The sequence below is a fragment of the Diorhabda sublineata genome, chromosome X (assembly GCF_026230105.1).
Source record: "Diorhabda sublineata isolate icDioSubl1.1 chromosome X, icDioSubl1.1, whole genome shotgun sequence".
Classification (NCBI taxonomy): domain Eukaryota; kingdom Metazoa; phylum Arthropoda; class Insecta; order Coleoptera; family Chrysomelidae; genus Diorhabda; species Diorhabda sublineata.
Window position 1 is genome coordinate 3,126,786 of NC_079485.1, and position 20,286 is coordinate 3,147,071.

The 20,286-nt window shown below is 31.8% G+C and overlaps 1 protein-coding gene across 3 annotated transcripts in view; it reads right to left on the reverse strand.

Annotated features, from left to right (window-relative positions):
• Window positions 1–2,698: 2,698 nt before the first annotated feature.
• Window positions 2,699–20,286, reverse strand: part of LOC130451219 (myosin-VIIa) — a 59,660-nt gene continuing 42,072 nt past the window's right edge. For all 3 annotated transcript variants that reach the window (XM_056790097.1, XM_056790099.1, XM_056790098.1), the window contains 16 exons: window positions 19,588–19,780; window positions 18,777–19,090; window positions 17,698–18,443; window positions 17,268–17,601; window positions 17,010–17,210; window positions 13,471–13,857; window positions 11,837–12,196; window positions 11,361–11,590; window positions 11,119–11,305; window positions 10,900–11,064; window positions 9,351–10,119; window positions 8,935–9,220; window positions 8,635–8,855; window positions 8,271–8,563; window positions 7,500–7,739; window positions 2,699–6,861 (listed from right to left, as the gene is read on the reverse strand). In XM_056790097.1, the coding sequence (XP_056646075.1) occupies window positions 6,508–6,861; window positions 7,500–7,739; window positions 8,271–8,563; window positions 8,635–8,855; window positions 8,935–9,220; window positions 9,351–10,119; window positions 10,900–11,064; window positions 11,119–11,305; window positions 11,361–11,590; window positions 11,837–12,196; window positions 13,471–13,857; window positions 17,010–17,210; window positions 17,268–17,601; window positions 17,698–18,443; window positions 18,777–19,090; window positions 19,588–19,780 (5,280 nt within the window). In that variant the 3' untranslated portion in view covers window positions 2,699–6,507. The remainder of the gene's footprint in view (window positions 6,862–7,499; window positions 7,740–8,270; window positions 8,564–8,634; window positions 8,856–8,934; window positions 9,221–9,350; window positions 10,120–10,899; window positions 11,065–11,118; window positions 11,306–11,360; window positions 11,591–11,836; window positions 12,197–13,470; window positions 13,858–17,009; window positions 17,211–17,267; window positions 17,602–17,697; window positions 18,444–18,776; window positions 19,091–19,587; window positions 19,781–20,286) is intronic.

Sequence of the window (20,286 nt, forward strand, 5' to 3'; positions counted from 1 at the left end):
TAGCTGCATACGTAAGGCTCAAATATATTCTCTGTCTCCTAAGGATGGTTCCCCCGATTCGCAGTATAGACTTTCCACTGGTGTTGTTTTGAATTCACCTGTTATAAAACGTAAAGCTGAATTGTGAAAGCTGTCGAGTTTTTTCAGAAACGATTTGTTAGCTGTTGAATATATAATTGATCCATAGTCTAGTTTTGATCGAATAAGTGTTCTATACAATATTGGTAATGTCTGTCGATCTGCACCTCATTCTTTGTTCGTTAGCGTCTTTAGTAAGTGCATTTGTTGCAAGCTAGGAGAAGATTTCTAATGTGATGGCTCCAGCTTAGTGTATAGTCAAATAGTATACTGAGAAATTTTTATTGATGCTTCCATTTTTATGTCTATATTATAAAGTTTCAATACCGGTACGTTTGGTATATTTTTTTTGTTTTGAGAAAAGAATGTAGCGAGTCTTTGTAGTTGAAAAAGTAAAATCAGTTTTTTGTGACCACAGTTCTAAGTTATGGATAAAAGCCTGACTTTGTGAGAAGAGGTTTTTAATATTTTTCCCTTTACAGTAAACAACCAAGTCATCTGCGTATAGTCGCGCTTTTACTGGTAACTTTAAGTTTTTTAGGATGTCGTTGATTGCGATGATAAGGAGTGTGGGTATACCCCAAGGATCGATCCTTGGGGTATACCATTTTCGAAATATGTTTTTTCGGAGGTGGTGCCGTTGGTTTTTAAATGTTAAATTTCTCATGATAACCGATTTACACGAATCAAAGAAGATTCAAAATTTTCATATCATCAGAAATGATCGATGGAGTACTATATACAATATTCTTCACACGCCCCTATAAAAATAAATCAATCGAAGTCAGATATGGGGATCTCTGTGGCCAGCTTTATGGTGCTCTCCTTCTTATCCATCTATTTGGAAATATTCTATTCAGATCATTTCTTGTAGCAAATTGAAAATGTCCCTGTGCGTCATCTAATATCAGCCACATCTTTGCTTGGATATTTAATAAAATAGTCCTAAAGTTTCCAAAACGCCATTTTCAAGAATCTTAGAAATATTCGTTCATTCAAGTTAAATTCAAAAAAATAAAAGGTCCCTAATTTGTTAATGATAATCCTACCAGACACATTTATGCTGTGACGCTCCACAGTTTAGAAAAAGTGCCTATTTTAAGTTCCATAATGGAAAAATTAAAACTATTCACTATTGTTGGAATTAATTAGTCTTCGACTCAATCAATGGCCCATAAGCAAAAGTCTCTAATGTGATAAAAGTCATCACCGTATAAATACTGATGCAATAGAATATGCTACGAATGGTATTTGTATTTTCTAACTAACCTAGAAACACTGGATTGACTCATATCTGTATATCTGGCAACGCTTGTGTCCAGATTCTCTACTCATTCTAATACCAAGAATTAATTGTCTTCCTCTGTGGTAACTAACATCGTCTTCTTTTGCTTCGTGTATAACTTTAACAATAAATTTTGCTAACACCGTTCCAAATATTATTTTTGGGGGATGGTCCCGTTCAGGATATTTTGTGCATATACCATGAAGAAGATTTTCATGGCACTCACTAATAATTAAAAACATTAATTCACGAAGAGAATATTGTTTTTTTGAAATATCAGGACAAAGAATTATCATTAAAATAATACCAAAAAAAATTCATGTTTTTGGTATTCCAGCTAAACTAAAATGACAAGCTCAGACATAAAGAACGCTTCAGTTTGTTACATTTAGTAATTCTGTCAAGATGTGGCGCCTGGCGACTTGTTGAAACAATAAGAAAAATATATTTTTAGGGAGCCCCAATGCACTATTGAGAAAACTGAGGGTGCTGTTCAATACTTTGAAAATATACAGGCTGTTGCATTTGAGATAATTATTATTTGAATTTGACCAAAGTGTCTTTCAGTATTTGAACATCTATTATAGTATGATGGATCAATTATCACGATTGATAGTTTTAAGTGACATAAATCTTGTTGTAAACTTCAGATGTCTAAATTAAATGATTTCAAACTTCTACATCATTCCCGTAAATTCAGAAAATATAATCAAATATGACACATTTCATTTAAAAACACGTATATTTGATTTTTTCAACTACTTTTGGAACATCCTGTATTGCCGTAAATAATTTTAGATGGTATCCGTTAGTTGATGTTCATATGGTTATTTGAAATAATTTTGAGTCTTCACCGTTTGTACACTGGAATCAAAATAAATGTAGGTGACTAATCCTGTATATATGGTTGACTATATAAGTTTTGTTGGATTCTTCAATTTCAAAATTCAAAATTTCAATCAATTCATCTCTGTCCATCACTAAATTCCAATTGAATTTGTTCTTAGAACACAATTACACTCTTTTTATATTTCTAAAATTACCCATCCAAACCTTGCTAATTCCAAATTTATCATCTAAATCTGGTATAAAAAAAAACAGCTGAGAAAAAGATGTTTAGCCACAACAAGAAAACCAGGCATCCTGAAAATTTATGTGAGTCAGCAATCTGTTTACTTGGTCTAGCTATATTAAAACTGAAATTTTTTAATTGTTCAAAAACTAAAAGTTTCTAAAAAGTATCTTCATTGGTGAGGTACGAAGGACCAGACAAAGTTATTGTAAAGCAGAAGTAATGTCGACGGTAATAGGAGGTTCAAAATAATATACTGTCAAATTTATGTTCATTTTATTTAGTTAAGATATATAAATAGTTATATTACATAACATAAATAATATAATGAAACCAAATAGAACAGAAACTTATAAAATAATTTAAAAGAAGGGATATCACAATGTTAAAAAAATCATATTGTACAAAACATATAAAATTCAAGCAATGCAAGAACTATTAAAATATATAAAACAATGTGCGTACAGTTGTACAATAAATATACCATTTTTATTCGGCAGATATACTCGTATATACAATTTGACTAGTTTATAACATTTCTATAATAATTATGGTCAAACAGTTAAGGTTAGTTTGGTATGTGTTAAATTATTGGACGCACAAAATCAACCGTTTCCCTAAATATAGGTATTTAAAGTGAAATAATTTTTTTCATAGTTTTTGTACTTCGAATAATCTTACATATTGTCAAAAGTAAAAAGAAACAAAGACAAATCAATCTATCTCAAAATACCTTTTTGTACAAGCAAATGTGCTGGTATGAAAGAAATATGAATATTCAAAAACTTTATATATTAATTGATTCAACTGTCAAATAGATTTTAATTATTAGATAACAAAAAATAGACTGAAATATAAGGACTTTCCGGAAACTATAGCCCAAGACTGGTCCCAAGATTATCTATCAGCTGATTGCGGATCTTAACTCAGAACGAGATTTATATTACAGTTTCTGAACGTCTCTTTCAATTTTCGATGTAATTTTCAAATCTAAAACATCTAAATCTAAAAACTTTTGATCTTATTATTTTATTTTTTGTGCGTTAATTCTTTCAAGACATCTATTTAGTTGTATAATAGATTCTAATTGTTTAATAATTGTTATTGAGTAGTTTTCAAGGATTTACTCCCTCATACGGATTTTGAACTAAAGTTTAACATCAATAAGCTAATGCCGGAATGCCCAAAATTATAAAACCCGCAAACCTTAATAACATGTCATTGATGCTGCTCATGAGAATTAATAGTAGAAAGCCATTTAAGGGAAAATAAATTTGAAAATTCGAAAAGTAATGGACACAGGAAATAAACCATCAGCTAATCGCAATTACCCCATGCACAGAGGAGCGAACATATGCATTTGTGGTCATAGGACCAATATCTGAAATTTCGAATTTCTTCAATTTTTTTTGGTTAAGCTGTTTTTCTTAGTTTCTATTATCATGATCCATCTTCACGTTCTTTTTAATTAAAAATTTCCACCTAAGATCGTCCATGAAAAATCTATACCAAAATTTAATAAACCATCTTTATCACGGGAATTCAACTTTATTATCATAATTAAAGTTTATACAGCTTTAATAAAATTCAGTATCGGGATAGCTTTAATAGCAATATCAACAAAAATCTCGACGTTTTTCATTTTTTTTAGAGATTATGACCGGGCATATGGACAATTCATTTACGATCTTGGAATCGAAAATATTCATAAAAAAAGGAGTTCTGAGCGGGCGAAAAATTCATTATATGAAAAAGGTAGGTTTTGGTTTGCCGAAAAACCCCGTAACCCTTTTATACGGTTGCTCCTATCGAAAAAAAAGTGACCTAAGTAATAGTTGCTGGAAATAGGGAGTGAAATCAATTTACGGCGTCGTGATGGGGTTCAAATTTAAAAAAAGTGTCTTCTGCACTTCCTTGAACATCAAAATTAAAATTTAAATACAGAAATCGATTCCTTGTTAAAAATTAATGGGGATTTACGTTAACTTTTTTTGTACGGGCAGCAGTCTAGCTATATAACAACAATGTCCAATAATTTGGTGTTTTACCCCAGTGTGCACCGGTCTATTAGGGTAGAAAAATTCATAATATATGACTATGATCTGATTAACTCATCAGTTGCCGAACAACAATGAACGTAATCAGAGTTAGTTTGCGAACATTCAGATCGGGTTAACTCTATCATAGTTTCCGAAAAGTCCTATAGCTATTCTCCAATTTAATATACAATTTTTTAATTATGGAACAACTATTTTGCTAAAGAATCCACATTAAACGTTTAAATATAATTTATGGGTTTCCCCTCACAGACTGAACTTTAATGACTCTGTTTACATTTAGTAAGCTATTTTATCTGTTATTATGTAATAAAGACACATATGTTATCAACAACACACACATTCACGTTATTATTTTAACAAAATTGTGAACCAATAAATATATCATGAAAAAAATATGTTCTCAATACTTCACTCAAAAAGGCACCCATACAAAATAAACCGAGTGTATAACATAAATACAGCAATGGAGAACAAACAGTAGATACTGAGAATTCTGCTTAAATTTGATAAAGTCTGAGAAACGAGCTTTGATTTTAAAAATCACAAATTTTCCATCCTATCTGAATGGAAGATTATTTTCGATAACCTCGTATTCTACAAGACATCATTCTGGACCGTTATTGTATGTATCATATACCAAGCAATAACGAAACTATAGCTGGTACCATTGTAGATAGAAATTGAATGATTGTATTCCATTCTTTTTGGTTACCATTTTATTTTGATATAATCTTAAATGGTAAAGGTATAGAATATTTGATTTATAATGTGTTGGAATGTTTAGGGCTCACAACTCATTTATGGAAACGATTGACTTCATTTTGAATATATTATAACGTTACTTAGCGTGTCTGATGTATATTTCAGCTATTCAGTCTTTATACAAAAACAATAAATTTCACCAACTGGCGATTCAAATATTATGGAGTTGTTTTTAACAGAAAAAGTTTCACTTTTACCTTCGGATTAACAATTAAGAACTTCGAAAAGGCGGATATTCGGAAGTAAAAATGAATAAAAATACAAAGTTATTTCAGCAAATATTGATAATAATACTATTAAAATATTTGGTATATTTAAACACTCTTGTCAAGAATGTTTTTCGCAGATCAATACATTCGTTTATATACATGAGATTGGATAAAAATGAATGTATTAAAATTGGTAGAATGTTTTAGAGCTCTTTGGATATGACACAGTTCGATTGACAAATCGTTTATTATGAATTCCCAAAACATAGCAAATGGGAAGTATAAGTAAAAAAAATAGTTTTATAAAAAACATAGATTTAAAGAATTGAAAATGATGTCAGTTACATTTCCTTTGTAGAATAACGGGAATAATTTGTAAAGAAGCTAAGAGAAAAAGAGAGGATTTTATATTAGTGTTCTTCACTATGTCACTCTGTATTACATAATTATTTTTTGTATCGACTGTTATATATGATTATCATAAAAAGTTTGAATTGTTATTTAGTAAAAAAAATCAATTTCAATAGAAAATCCAACTTAGAATTTATTTATCATATTAGATATAATAATGTTCCTTCTATTAGGAAGAAAATATATTACACTGAGCAACAACATTAAAATTATTTAGGATAATGCATACAGTTCGACCTACATCTGTATGTCAAAGAATGAAGGTTTTTATCATTATTTAAACGATGTTCATTGAAAAATTTATAAAAGTAGCAAGTTTTTTTTGTTTCTTTATATTAATGCTTAGAGTATTCAACATTCCAGGTCTTTATATGTAAATAAATTTATTTTATACAATTAGAGATATATATGAAGCTGCAAATAAGCAATTTTTCAACTATATCCGAAGTAATGGGACCGATAATAAAGAGAAGCCTTATGAAATTAATTATGAACATACTTAAAACTAATAAATCCTCATCAAATGTTGTAGAGAGCCGTAAAATCAATTCTACCAATCTATTTGATAAACCTTACTGAATAACATCAGTAATTTGATTTACCAACTTGATCTGCGAAAGTAACCCTCTTCTAGCTGGGCTGAGGTGGAACCATCGGAGCATTGTGGTGTAATCCACTGATCGGTCGACTTTTTGGTTGCTGTTCAGCCCTTCTGAGATCCATAGCATATCCGTGTAATTCTTCTGTATACTCTTTGATTAACGTGGCTATCTGGAACGCTTGCGCAGTCGTAAGAATCACCTTACTTTGCTTATGATCGCTACCGGTAATGATCATCAAACAATTAAGAGCAGGTGAGTAACTTAGTATGCTGTTGTAATCGTAAGTGCAAAGAGCATTACGCGAACGGTGTTCTAGAAGATGAAGACCTTTTTGGTCGACTGCTAACCAGAGGACTCGGGGCCAATTGGACGTGAAGGATTGCTGTAACAATAAGATAAATCTAAACCATTCAAATTATTTTAAAACTAGTTTCTATTGGAGATACAATGGAGAGTAGAAAGCAGAAACTTTGGAAAACAATCAAAGTAATTGAATATTTAAACGAAAAGTTTTCATAATGTAGAAATTTGCATTTAAATAGAATGATACGAGCTCAAGTTTAAATAATGTTTCAGAAAATAATTTGTTCCGTGTATATTCAATACTATCTAACTCTAAAACAACTGTTTGAAAAGTATAAGTATATATTGTAGCTAATTCAGTACTCTCTCTGTTTTAGAGTAAAGAGTAATTTTCTTATAGACACAGATTACAATTAATGTGTATTTTTGTTTTTCTTTTTCATTTCTCTGGTACAATAAACATTGAAAAATTTTTTTAAATACACCCTCCATATCAAGTCCAGAGTTTCTAATTGACTATCAAGATCTAGTGTTTTTTTTCAATAATTTACTTTTTCATTTTTTTCATTTCAATGGTAACTAATTTTGGTAGATTAACAGTTCAAAAGATTCTGCTATATTATCTGAGACAAACATAATCTAATGTTTCAAAACTGTACATACAAAAAGATATTTAAATAAATTGCAGGTGACTATTTATAATAATATATGCCTTACCATAACGTCAAAAATTGTAGCTTTATGCAAAGGCCAACTCTGTATGAGATTCAAAAATGCCTGTTTTGCTTCTGAAGGTGTCATTCCTCTTAACGATTGGTGATGCATTTGAACTCCTTCACATGGTAAAATAGGGACCATACGTGCTGGTAAACAATGGGCAGCTATAGGTCTGTAATCATGAATAATTTCTTCAAGATCCCCCAGTTCCAGCTGAGCTTGGAGTGCTGTCAACATCATCTATAAAAAATTGTGTCTTAAAAAAAATCTCATATTCCAAGTTCAAATACAGTCATACGTAGAAAATATAATCATATTGTCTATGTCAAAGTGAAAATTTATAATTTTTTCATCTTGTTCACTGATCTAAGTTTGATGACTTGTTTTCAAAAATTATTTGAAATGATATATCATCATACATTTAACTAAGAGGGAAAAAGCATCTGAATTAAATGGCTAAGTTCTAATTTCTTTTCCACATTTATGATCTGAGATCGGTAAAAGTAATTGAGTTTATATTGCAGCCAAAAGTTTAAGAAATATTTATTCAGAAGTTGAAAATAAGGGACAAACTAAATGATGGTTCTAAAGTTCAAATATGTTATTTACTTGTATTTAAAATTTCTCTAAGGAACGTTCTCATTGAAATTAGATTAAGAAGTCTGTTGAAGCTATTTCTAATTAAACATAGTTCAGAAATCTTGTCAGAATCGAATCTTTCTTATAATTATTTTACAAAAAGAGACAAAGTAATAAATTTCACCAACTTACTGCTTCTTTATCTGTTATAGGGAATCTATCAGTTCTCAAATCATGCAGAACTTGGTGATAAAGCAGCTCTTTTTCTACAGGATCGTTTAAATTGATAAAATTGTCCATGAAAAGATGTTTTTTAAATAGGAAAAAGTGATGTTGTCTCGCTCTTTTCGTAGTACCAGTATTATTTATTGCGTTTGCTGTAGTTGCTGCCCTGTATCTTTCCCATTTGGCCATAACGTCCGCTACTTTTTCTTCTGCTGCCAAACTCCGTTCTGAATTACCCAGGACTTCATATATTGCATAACCTGGAAAAATAAAAAAAAAAGTATAAGCTGTCAAATTATTAGAAATTGAATATTTGATATATTGTCATTACCTTTTGCCTCGTTGCTAAGTCCAATTTTATCTCTGACCACTTCAAGTACATCTTTTGCAGTAGCAGATGGATGGAATTCTACTGAATGATACTGGCCATCCATGAAATGGAATCTGGCGTATACTGGTCGTCTATTGATCGTACAAAGAATTTCCTCTCTAGATGGTGGCCACTGTCGTCTTCGAGTTCCCTGAGTTTTTGATAAACATTTCTCCGCAAATCTTAAAAATTAATATCTAGTTCAGATAATGTTTCCCACTTACTCAGCTAAGTAGAATATACTCATAAAAGTTTTCCTACCTTGCGTATTTTCCTTCTTCTGTGACAAAATCAGAGCTACATCGTTTCAAATGAGCAATCAGATATCTACGTATAGCCTTGTTAGGAGGTAGAACTACAGAGCAAGCTAAAGACAACAAAGCCCAATGTCTCAGGTTAACTCTTGAATTTGGATCTGGATGATCAGTAGTTTGTTTTATAAGTTGCAAATAGAGTTCGCAGAGTAAAGATTCTTTTCTCATGCATCGTTCCATGATAGTTTGTAAGAGAGTTACATGTTCATCTTCCACTCGTCTTATAACCTCACCTATAAAACGTGAAAATTCATTTAGGACTATTTTACATATCAATAATTAGGTTATTGAAAACTTCTTCCTCTCGATAGGAGGCAACTCATAGACAATAACTAATCAACAACTAAAAGAAATGGTACATACCATTTTGTCCCAACCCAGCATAAGTCAGGATAATTTGGAACACTTGGAGCATAATCTGCTCATCAGGCTCAGGTATTCGGCTAATACTTTGTTGCAAAGGTTGTCTACTAAATGCCCAAAAAGCATAATGGAATCCTTTATAAGTTTCTCCAGTATCTCCACCATGTTCTTGTCTCAATTTATCCAATTTATGTTTGCTTAATCTACGTAGAGTGTTTCTTAAAAAGTTTCCAGAAGTGTCAACAGGTTTTCTCAGAATATCGTTATCGACTAAAGCTCGTCTGCAATTAACTAAGTTATGATACAACCGAACACGATCCTCGTTGGTTATGGCTTTAACTTTCTTTGTAGGAGCTTCACTCTCAGTTAACCAACCGGCTAGTGAAGGACAATAACTAGCTATTAAAGAACCTATTTCATTCTTTTGGGTCGTTTCAAAAACGTAACATTTGTTATTATTATCGTTTAGATGTCTCTGTAATGTTATCGTTATAAAACTATCGCTGGGATCCAGAAGAATGCTTTCAACGTCTTGATAATGGAACTCGTTAAGAACAAACTTATCATCATTTTTGATAAGCATTATACCTTCACTGTTAACACCTAAAGTTAAAGCATTTCCATACGACCAATAACCACGATAGGTAACTGAAAACATTGTGGTACCATACAAAGGGTATTGCATGACGCAAGAAAGATAGAGAGCTTTGGCAGTCAGTTCGGTACGATTTGCACCATATTGTCGGTGTGCTTGAGCAATTATTGGTACCTGAAAATTAATCATTTTGAAGAATCATTAAAATAACTATTATTATTATACATCATACAAAAATCAGTATTTTTCACATAAAAATTAAGTCATTTTGAGTTTTTAAAAAAATAAACAAATACCAACGTCTTCATAGCATGAATACTTTCAATTCAGGCACCAACCAAGCAAGAACCAGTAACCAAACACAAATCTCTTTGTAATTATGGAACTACCTTTCTTAAATTAGGACAATTATAAACTAATTTGGAAAAGATGAAGTTTGAATAAATAGGAACAGCAAGTGAAACTGGATGAACTGGGGCGAGAACTGTTTCCCTTATCACATATTATTAAAAATGTCGTTTGACTGAAATTTCAAATGATTTCGTAATCTTCTATTAGTTGTAATATGGGACTGACGAAAATCTAGATTTGAAAAGATTCAGTTTTCTGATTTCTGTTGGTATTTTTCCGTACATATGTTACTCATGTATACTTGACCATAGAAATATGGGATATTTTAGATAGAGTGGTGAAAGGTTTCTGGCAAATATTTCCTACTTCAAACTGTGTCATACTATGAGTTAAACTGAACTGTCATGGGCTGAAATGGAAGTGGATATACATAAAATTAACCTGTCTTTGGCATCAGAAACACCACCAGATGAGTATATGAAGAAACTACAAACTACAGAATTAAGTTTCTAGATAAAATAAATCATTAATAAATCAATAAATATCTACTAGAAACATTCATACCATCAGAAGTAACTATTCATATAAAAAATATTTACTCACCCACACATCATCCCCTCGAGTCCTGCTTATTCTGTAGGGTAGATATGTGTCAATATCATTATAATATTCGAGTTTATTATTATCTTTGGGATTTCCTAAAGCTACTTGTGCTTGTAAACCAGCCAATTGTAATGCGACTTTCTCCGTCACAGGAAAATCATCACACTAAAACCGGATTTAAGTAGTTTTATCAACAAATTTATTGTAATATATAGTTACCTTCACAACACTATGTACAGCTTGAGCATACATCAAATTAACTTCTACCGGATCTTGACTAAGTTCACGACTAGATTTAAAGAGTCTTCTTTTAAAAATAAATCTGTTCTCTCCTCCACTAACAGTTTGACCACTTCTTCTTCCCAATGTCGATAAACCACTGGGTGCTACCAACTTACTTTGATTTCTAAAAAAGGTTCAAGAAATCATTGCAATAATTATAAGAGGAAAACAACACTTACAATTCCCATTGGGCAATAACATCGTACAAATAATGATGAGCCCTAACATGTTCTTCACCATCTGGCCGACTTTGGTATATTGCCCAACCTTCTAAATTACGCAATCCCAATCGTTCAGCTAATTTTTTTGCTGCATCTCCTGCAGTATCTGTCGGATGTACATCTATTGCTTTTGTTCGACCATCCAAAAAGAAAAATCTACATACGATAGTACCCAGTCTCTTCATGGCCTGCATAAGGAATGGAAAATAATTAATATTTGCCCCAATATGTCATAAATGACTTAGGATATCATGAGGAACAAAAGTAAATAAATAATTTAATGTCCACTAGGGAGGGGGTAATACTTTTTATTTTAACTATAACCCAGTTCAAATAAGTTAGTTTTATTTACCAAAGTGGTAGAACCCATCTGGTTGCATGGTGACACAAATATATCAAGCATTTTATGTATATATTCAACTATTTATACTTACAGCAACTTCTACTGAAGATGGAGGATGTTCTCTAACTGAAACCTTATTGTTATTGCAATTGTCCAAGCACCATTGAACATACTGACTAATTCTTCCAGGTTGAGAGAGATTCTTCTTCAGAAAAGATACGAAGTATCGATAGAGTAATTTAGAGGGTTGAAACGAAACCACACAAAGGCATAATAATAACCATACTCGCTCCGTTCCTTCAGTACTTGGGTTATTAGTAGCTTGCCGAATACATTGTACAAACACTTCATCTCTTAATTCTTCTCGTTCTAAAGCATAACCGACTATTGATTGGATCACTTGGAGTTCTCGTTCGCCATTTAGTTCACCACGGATGTATTTATTCAGGTCCTAGAATGATAACAACAATGTATCAGCATTACTAGTCACAAAAATATTTATAAGCTAAGCTCAGCATATCGTCGGTGAGCTACTAATACTTCCTATCTGCATTTTAAGCGAAAAAATTCAGAAATGTACATAATCTTTGTATTCTAATACCTCCTATTTCAAACTGCTTTTATGCTGCGCATGGCAATATCTCCTATTTGAAACTGTAATGGCAGTTACTGTGTGGAGTTTGATGTGACTGTTTATGCTAAGGTAAGTACCAACAAAATGACTTTTTGGACTTAATTGGTTATTGCCCTGGAGGTTAAAATATGCACATTAGCTACTAACTGTAGCATTATAGTCTGCTTTTTGTGAAGTTTTTGAGATGCTATCTAATGTAATCACTGCGAAAAGCACTTAATTAATTGTCGTTCAGATAGGTGATATTTCTTTCAAACAGTTCGGGTAACTTCTGTTTTATTACTTGAAGATAGATGTTATTAGATTTAAAAAAATAGTACATAACTAAGAAGTAACAATTAAAATCTCCGTTTTTGATTTTTCGTAATGTGTAATTTAGTTTTTTTGATTGCAGAATTTTAAACAGCACTATTTTCAACAACTATTCTCATAAGGTTAACCTACTATCCTATTCTTTATACAATAGTTTAAGTAAGCTTTGGGTAAGTGTGGGGATAGATATTTCCTCCCCCAACCCACAGAATCTACAGATGTTCATTCCGGTAAAAATGTCCTGTTAGAATCTCTGTTTAGTCAATGCAGATTAGCCATGGCTAATAAATTGTTCTTATTTTTTTCTGGTGAAATTTTCCCAATTTTAACCCCGCTATGTTGTCCCAATAGCCCAATGTTTTTTGTCTATTTTCCATATTATTGTATCGATGCTGTTTCCCCAAAAGAATGTTAGAGTCTTTTTTTATCTAGTTTATTTCATTTTTTCTTCCCTACACTTAACAGAGTTACCTATGTTATTTTTTTCTAGTTCTTTGGGTATGCCTAAGTATTCCTAAACTAGTTTCAAACTTATAAGAACTGAAATGGTTGCTTAGTTAACCAAGATGATTATTATTCTCTATATTTCTTATTTATATTTAATATGATACATATTTTAGTTGTATAAATTTCGACTTGGAATGAGCTTGGAAGTTTTTTCAATGTTTTGTTCCAAACCCATACGCTCTCCCAGTTTTTTTTTGTTTTCAAACAGTCTTGTTTTGATCCCACTCTAGTTAGTATAATGTCGAGTCGAATTAAACAAATTGACTACTCACCCTAAATATACTGCAGGCAATATTAATATTATCTGGATCATAGAGATGAATATGTGAGCTGGGTATGGAATTTCCTTTATAATAAACAACCATATCTTCTTTTGGTATCATTTCCGAGCTTTGTCTCTTTCTGGTCAATGTGGCCATTATGGTTCCTTCGGGACTTCTTTCATGAGCATTGAAATAGTTGTTAGCAAATTCCACCATATCCAATTGTATATCATCTATGTTCAGCTTCTCATTTTCATTGTTCTCATGCAGCTCTTGTAATTTCTTTTCGACCCTGAATTTTCTCCTTTGTTCTCGTTCAATATTGCTTTGGATTTCTTGTTGTTGCTGTTGCTGCATCTGTTGTTGATGATCATGAGAATATCTCCATGTAGGATGCTAAAACGATTAGTTACTTGTAATTATAAAAATAATAATAATAATCTTTATTAATAGCACTTGGCTAGAACATATACATATACAAAATTCCATATTCACACAGAAAGAAGATAAATAAATCAAATACAGTACTTCCAGATAAATAGCTACCACTTATATAACAATATTCTCTCTTATAAATGTTTTGCACAAATTCTTGAACTGCGATAGACTACCCGAATGCCTGACGCTTTCAGGCAGTTTATTGTATTGCTTTAAACCTTTGTAAAATAAGCTATTCTGGCTGAAATTAGTAGATACCCTATTTATATAAAAATTATTTTGTGACCGTGTATCATATTTATGTATATCTCTTACAAATTTACAGTTTTGGAGTAGGTGTTTAGGTACTAAATCATTCAACATCTTGTAAATAAATATCATAGTATTATAAGTTATAATTTGCCTTACACTTAAAAGATTTGTTGTTTTTAGCATATCAGTTATTCTAGCATATCTGTCACAGTTCAAAATCATACGTAATGCCTTATTTTGTTTTTTCTGTAAAATATCTATCTGGGTATTATTCATCAAAAATAACAATGTGGAACAAAAATAAAAATGTGGAGCAATGATAGTTTTATAAATAGTTAACTTAGACCAGCAACTCAAGTTTTGTGACGTACGTCCTAATACATTACTTTTTTTAGCAATTTTATTTGTTATAAATTTATAATGCTCAGAAAACGATAAATTTTCGTCTATTATACAACCTAGGTACTTATACTGTACTACCCTTTCAACCATTTCATTGTCTATTTTAACTACACTGTTTGCATTGAGAGTCAATACCTTATTTTTATTTTTCAGAATCATCAATTTAGTTTTATTTATATTAAGTCTGAGAGAGTTGATATTCAACCATTCAAATAAATTACTGAGTTCTTCATTTAGTGTTTGTATTATTTCATCAACATTATCACCCACAGTATATATCATAGTGTCATCAGCAAACAGCTGGATTCTACACTTTTTTATAGCCTTAACAATGTCATTTATATATAGAATAAATAGAGTGGGTCCCAACACCGTTCCCTGTGGTACACCATAAGTGGTTTGAGCAGCTGCTGAAATATTATTGTACTTAGTTACTTGAGTCCGATCAGTTAAGTAATCTTGAAACCACTTGAGAATGGATGATCCAAACCCATATTTTTCCATTTTGTGTAATAGTAGCTGCCTGGAGATTGTCTCAAAGGCACGCTTAAAATCTAAGAAAACTACACCGACAAGATGGCCCTCTTCCAATGCCTCTTTCCAATTAAATATCACAGTTTGTAAAGCGCTTTCACACGAATTTTTATGCCTAAAACCTGTCTGATAGTCAGTAAAGATTTTATTTTCTTCAATATATTTCACTATTTGATCATTTACACATATTTCAAGGAGTTTTTCATATGGTGGTACCATATTGATAGGCCTGAACTCCTCACATTTAATAGTATCCTTAACTTTTTCAACTGGGATGACCATACTGTTCTTCCAAAAGTTTGGAAAAATTCCCTTCTCTAGGCTGCTGTTAATTATTTTAAGAAATTTGTCTCCTATTGCTTCAAACCCGTATTTTAATATTTGTACCGTGATACCATCAGTATTACTTTCTTTATTTTTCATCTTTTTTACTATTTTTCGTAGATCTGTCATTTCTAAAATTTTAAATTTTTCCATTACGCATTTAACTTCTATATTACTTACAATTTCATTTTGATTATTATTTTTCACTATTTCTTTAATACTGTCTAGAAAAAATATGTTAAATTGTTCACTTATTTCTTTACCTGTGATTCGTTTATTATCAAATATTATTTCGGGTTTAGGTCCCTCATTTGTTTTGGAATTTATAAGTTTTTTTATTGTTTTCCACATTTCTGTGGGGTCGTCCTTCAACAAGTCAATCTTATCATTGAAATAATTAGTTTTCGTATTTCTGATCATTGATACAACTTTGTTTCTTTGTTGTCTATAATTGTTCCAGTCCTCATCAGCTTTTGTTACTATGGCTCTTTGATATAGATGATCTCTTAGTTTAATTTCATTACTTATCTCTTCATTCCACCACTTCTTATCTCCAAATTTTTCCGTATATACCACTGTTCTTTCTGGAGCAAACTGATTTAGTGCACATAGTAGATTATCGATTAAACATTCAGCTAATTTGTTTGTGTCTTGTGACTGAGGCCATGCCATGTCCATAAGTTTAAGTTAATTAGAGAAAAAGAAATTTGGATGTCAGTATATATAGAAATATTGTCATGTGGTTTTGGAAGAAAACTAAAGAAGTATTCAGTGAAATATTCACTGTTTCTAACCTATTCTGGAAAAAGTTATCTTTGTTGGGGAAGCAATCTGCAAAAGCCCAGCTGCAGTTTTTGAAAAGAAGGCTTAAACTGTGGTTCTGGACAAAAAATACCACCATTACCACGAATTCGCTTGTTGGGTATTGAGGTTGGGAGCAATATATCCTGGCATAGTCACGGGGGCGAATTAGCTAAGACAACTTCAGCAAAACTTGTAGCCCAGCTTCTAATTCTCTAGAAGGCCAAGATTCGTTAGTGTTTGGAGTATTGCTCGCACATTTGGAGCTCGTTTTATAGGCGAGCCAAAGTTGACCAGAAATTTGCTCAGCTTAGGCATAGAAGAAAGGTCGCTGTCCTGACTCATGAACACCGAGTTCGCCTGCAGACGCCCAGAAGGTCAATTTATCGGGACTCTTCTCTTTGAAGAAGTGCAAGTCTGTGTAACCAGCTACCAAGGCGCGTCTTTCCCGAACACTACAACCTACAGAAGTTCAAGATCAAAATCCACTGGCATATCCATACTGCAGACATCAATCGAACTACCAGAGTGTAATAGAGTGTGCTTGCTTTTTGTATGAAAAAGTATAACAAATATTTTCTAGTAACTTAAGCTCGACGTTAATAAAATGATATCGACCATTAAAAGTTGATTGCATCAAATTACACAAGCAGTGTTCTGCAAAACCGAGTATGACCAATAATTGATTAAATTTTATTGCATATTGATTATTTTTATAAGTGAAATAACAAAATTTTAATGAAATGTTACAATGTTACCGAAAATAAAATTATTTCTATTTTAATTTATTTACTAACCACGCCACTGTTAGATCTTGATACAGGAGGAGTAGGTTTTGGTGATTCTGATGACAGCCGACTAGGTGGAGCTGGAAGTGGAGGAGGAGATACACAAACTGGCACAGTTTCTTCTCTTGGGAGAACTGCTTCATAAATTGGTTCATCTGATGTTCCTTTCGTTTCTTTTTCCACCAATACTGGAGTAGATTCCTGAACCACCTGAAACACCAGGTATAATTAACAAATTGAATATATTTAGTAAATATTGATTTTTACCTGAAAATCTATAGGAGGAGGTGGTGGAGGTGGCTCAGTAGGCTCTGGGAGTGTAGGAAGCCCCATTTTTGGTGGTGTAGGTTGTTGTTGCTCTTGAGCCAATCCTTCCAACTCTTGCTGTATTACAGTTTCCAACTCAACATCCAAATCCTCTACCAATTCATCCATTTTTTCCCCAATTTCTTCAATAATTTGGTTACGATTGTTTGGTTGAACATCAGAAAGAAAAGCAAAGAGATTATCCAAATCTACAGACTCAGTTGGTACTTCGGGTCTGTTATGTTTCAATTGTTCAGCCATTTGTGAAAGTGCTGCAATTTCTTGTTCAGCAGCTCTAAAAGAAAAATTGCAATTATATGTAATTGTCTTCCTCTTACCAATATCAATTAGATATAACAGCAAGTGAAAGTGAATAATGATAAAAAATTACTTTTCACTTTTTTCTAAATCTTCCGTTTCTTTGATGAACGACGACGGTGGCGGCGGCATATCATTTATTTGATTCTCCTCCATAAGTCTTCTAGCCTCTTCTTCTTCCTTTTGTTTTCTTTCCTCCTCTCGTTGCTTTCTTTCTTCCTCCAACTTTTCTCTTTTTCTCATTTCTTCATCAACACGTCTCATCTCCCTCAATGCGGTTGCTACTTCTCTAGCAAAAGCTCCTCTCAAATGACTTTGTATAACAATTGCAGCTCTTCTTTTTTTCAAAAATTCTATCCTTAGTTTCCATCCTTTATAAGCGTGTTGTATTTTTAATGCGGCGTTTCTGATTTTTATATATTCTTTTCTTTTAATGTACTTCCTATAAGTTTTTTGGATTAATACAGCACGAGATTTTAACAATTTGTTTCTGGCTTCTTCCAAGGGTTCATGTACGTGAGATCTCATAAAAACTTTGGTTTTGCCTATTTGCCATTCAGTTTTTGGCACGTTATGACTTTCTATTAAATTCAGACAGGCTTTGACCATGTCTGGAGGTAAGCGATTTTTGGAAAGACAGTGATAACGAATGACAAAGTCTTCAAAGGTCATGTGAATTCGGAAGCCCTCTTTCCTTATGCGTATTATATCCAACATTCCTAAATATTTGAGCTGATCTAATACTAACTGGTCATCATAGTTGTCTGGAAGTTTGTGTTTGTTTGGTTTTATACATCGGACATACCAAGGGGTTGTAGACTGCAAAGAGAATTACTAATTATAATTTTTTTACTTTATATTAGTTGTTTATAATTGGATTGAACTTTTTATGAAAGAAATACAACAACAAATGTAAAAGATTGGAGTACAGTGGAAATATACTAAATAAGAAAAAATATAATTAAAAGTTACAATCGAAATGAAAAAGTACTATCCTGAAAATAAATTGAAGTAAAAATGGTCTATTATGAGAATGATTTCATTGAACCTAGAATTGTATCATGCATAAAATCAAAATAAAAAAATCATTACCACATAATCTGTACATTTGTCCTATCATATTATACGTGTAAAATTGAAGCATCTGTTTACCTGTAACACATCAACAAGAGCCTGAAGTTGGTGTCTAAAACTATCTGAAACAGTAGGTTTGCCCTTACTAGTACCTCTCGATACAGTCGAAGTAGCTCCATTTACAATAGAACTCCTTTGTGCTATAGTATTTGACAGGTCTTGGAAGGTATACAATTCTTGTACAAATTCATTACTACTTCTAGAAAGTATGTCAAAAAATACATCTTGTTGAACATCTCGATTCTTGTCCACGAATCCCTTAACATTGTAAGTTACACAGCCTGCATAATGTTTGATTCCAAATTCTGTTTCCCATTTTCTTCGATCTTCACCTAAAAAATTAGTTTTTTGTAAGTAATGAATGTATACTTGTATACTAATATTCAAGATAGTACGTCCAAAAAAAAAGGATACATCTTTATGTACACTTGTTTGAAAAATAAGGGAGATACAACGAATTAAAAGGGTACATTCAGAATATATTCTGCGACATGATGACGATTATTTTGGTGGTTTATTATATTATAGTTAATTTTGATAATGAATTTCAGGTCACTACTTGCCCTTTCACATAGTAGTTTTTGAGAGTGAGGGTTATTACCTCACATTTTTTCTGCAGAAAAAACATATATCCCTTACAGTTTACATAAATCAATAACTATTAAATTTAATTAATAATGGGTGGTTATTTTCAGTATCAAAAAATTATTTAAAAATCTGATTAATTAACCATACTATGTGCTTAGTGAGTATCCAAATTATGAAAAATCAAAAAAATAATTGAATAATCAATATTAATTACAATATCAAACTGGGACTGATACATTACCTTTCACATATCTTTCATGGTTTTCAAATTCAGAATGAAGATTGGAAATATAGGAAGCATCACAACCTCTTGGTAAGTGGCACTGTTCTGATAGTAGTCTCAAAACACAACGAGGTGGTTTCTCTAATAATTCTAGACATAGGGTGTTGTCTGTAAAAGCTATATGATTGAACTGGATTTCTTCTTGAATATACTAAAAATAAGTGAGAAAGTAAATAAATATCTAATATATATAAATTTTCAATTTTGTTTAAATTTAAATAACAAGCATAGGCTAAATAGGACACATTTCAGGCCAATCAGAAAGAGTTTTTACAGAGCTAATTTCGACTTTACCTGAACACTTTGAACCAAACAATGGCGACGAAATTAAAAGATAACCTAATTTTCTCAACTGTGTCTCTGACTTTGTTTCTAGAATCTGTTTTTTCTTGTGATTACGATTATTGTCTTATTTTAACCGCATATAACGGGATTAATATGTTGTAATAACCACGTGATAATACTTGTATAATTTATTTTGCAATTTTTGCAATTATTACTTGGTTACGTAACTCCACAAATGTGCATAGGGCCAATTTAAGATTATTTTTAGGAAATAAAGAACATGTGAATATTCAACAAAGAATTTTTGACCACAGTGCTGAAAATAAACACATGTTAAAATTTTTTTTCAACAATGATTTGCTCAATAAGCAT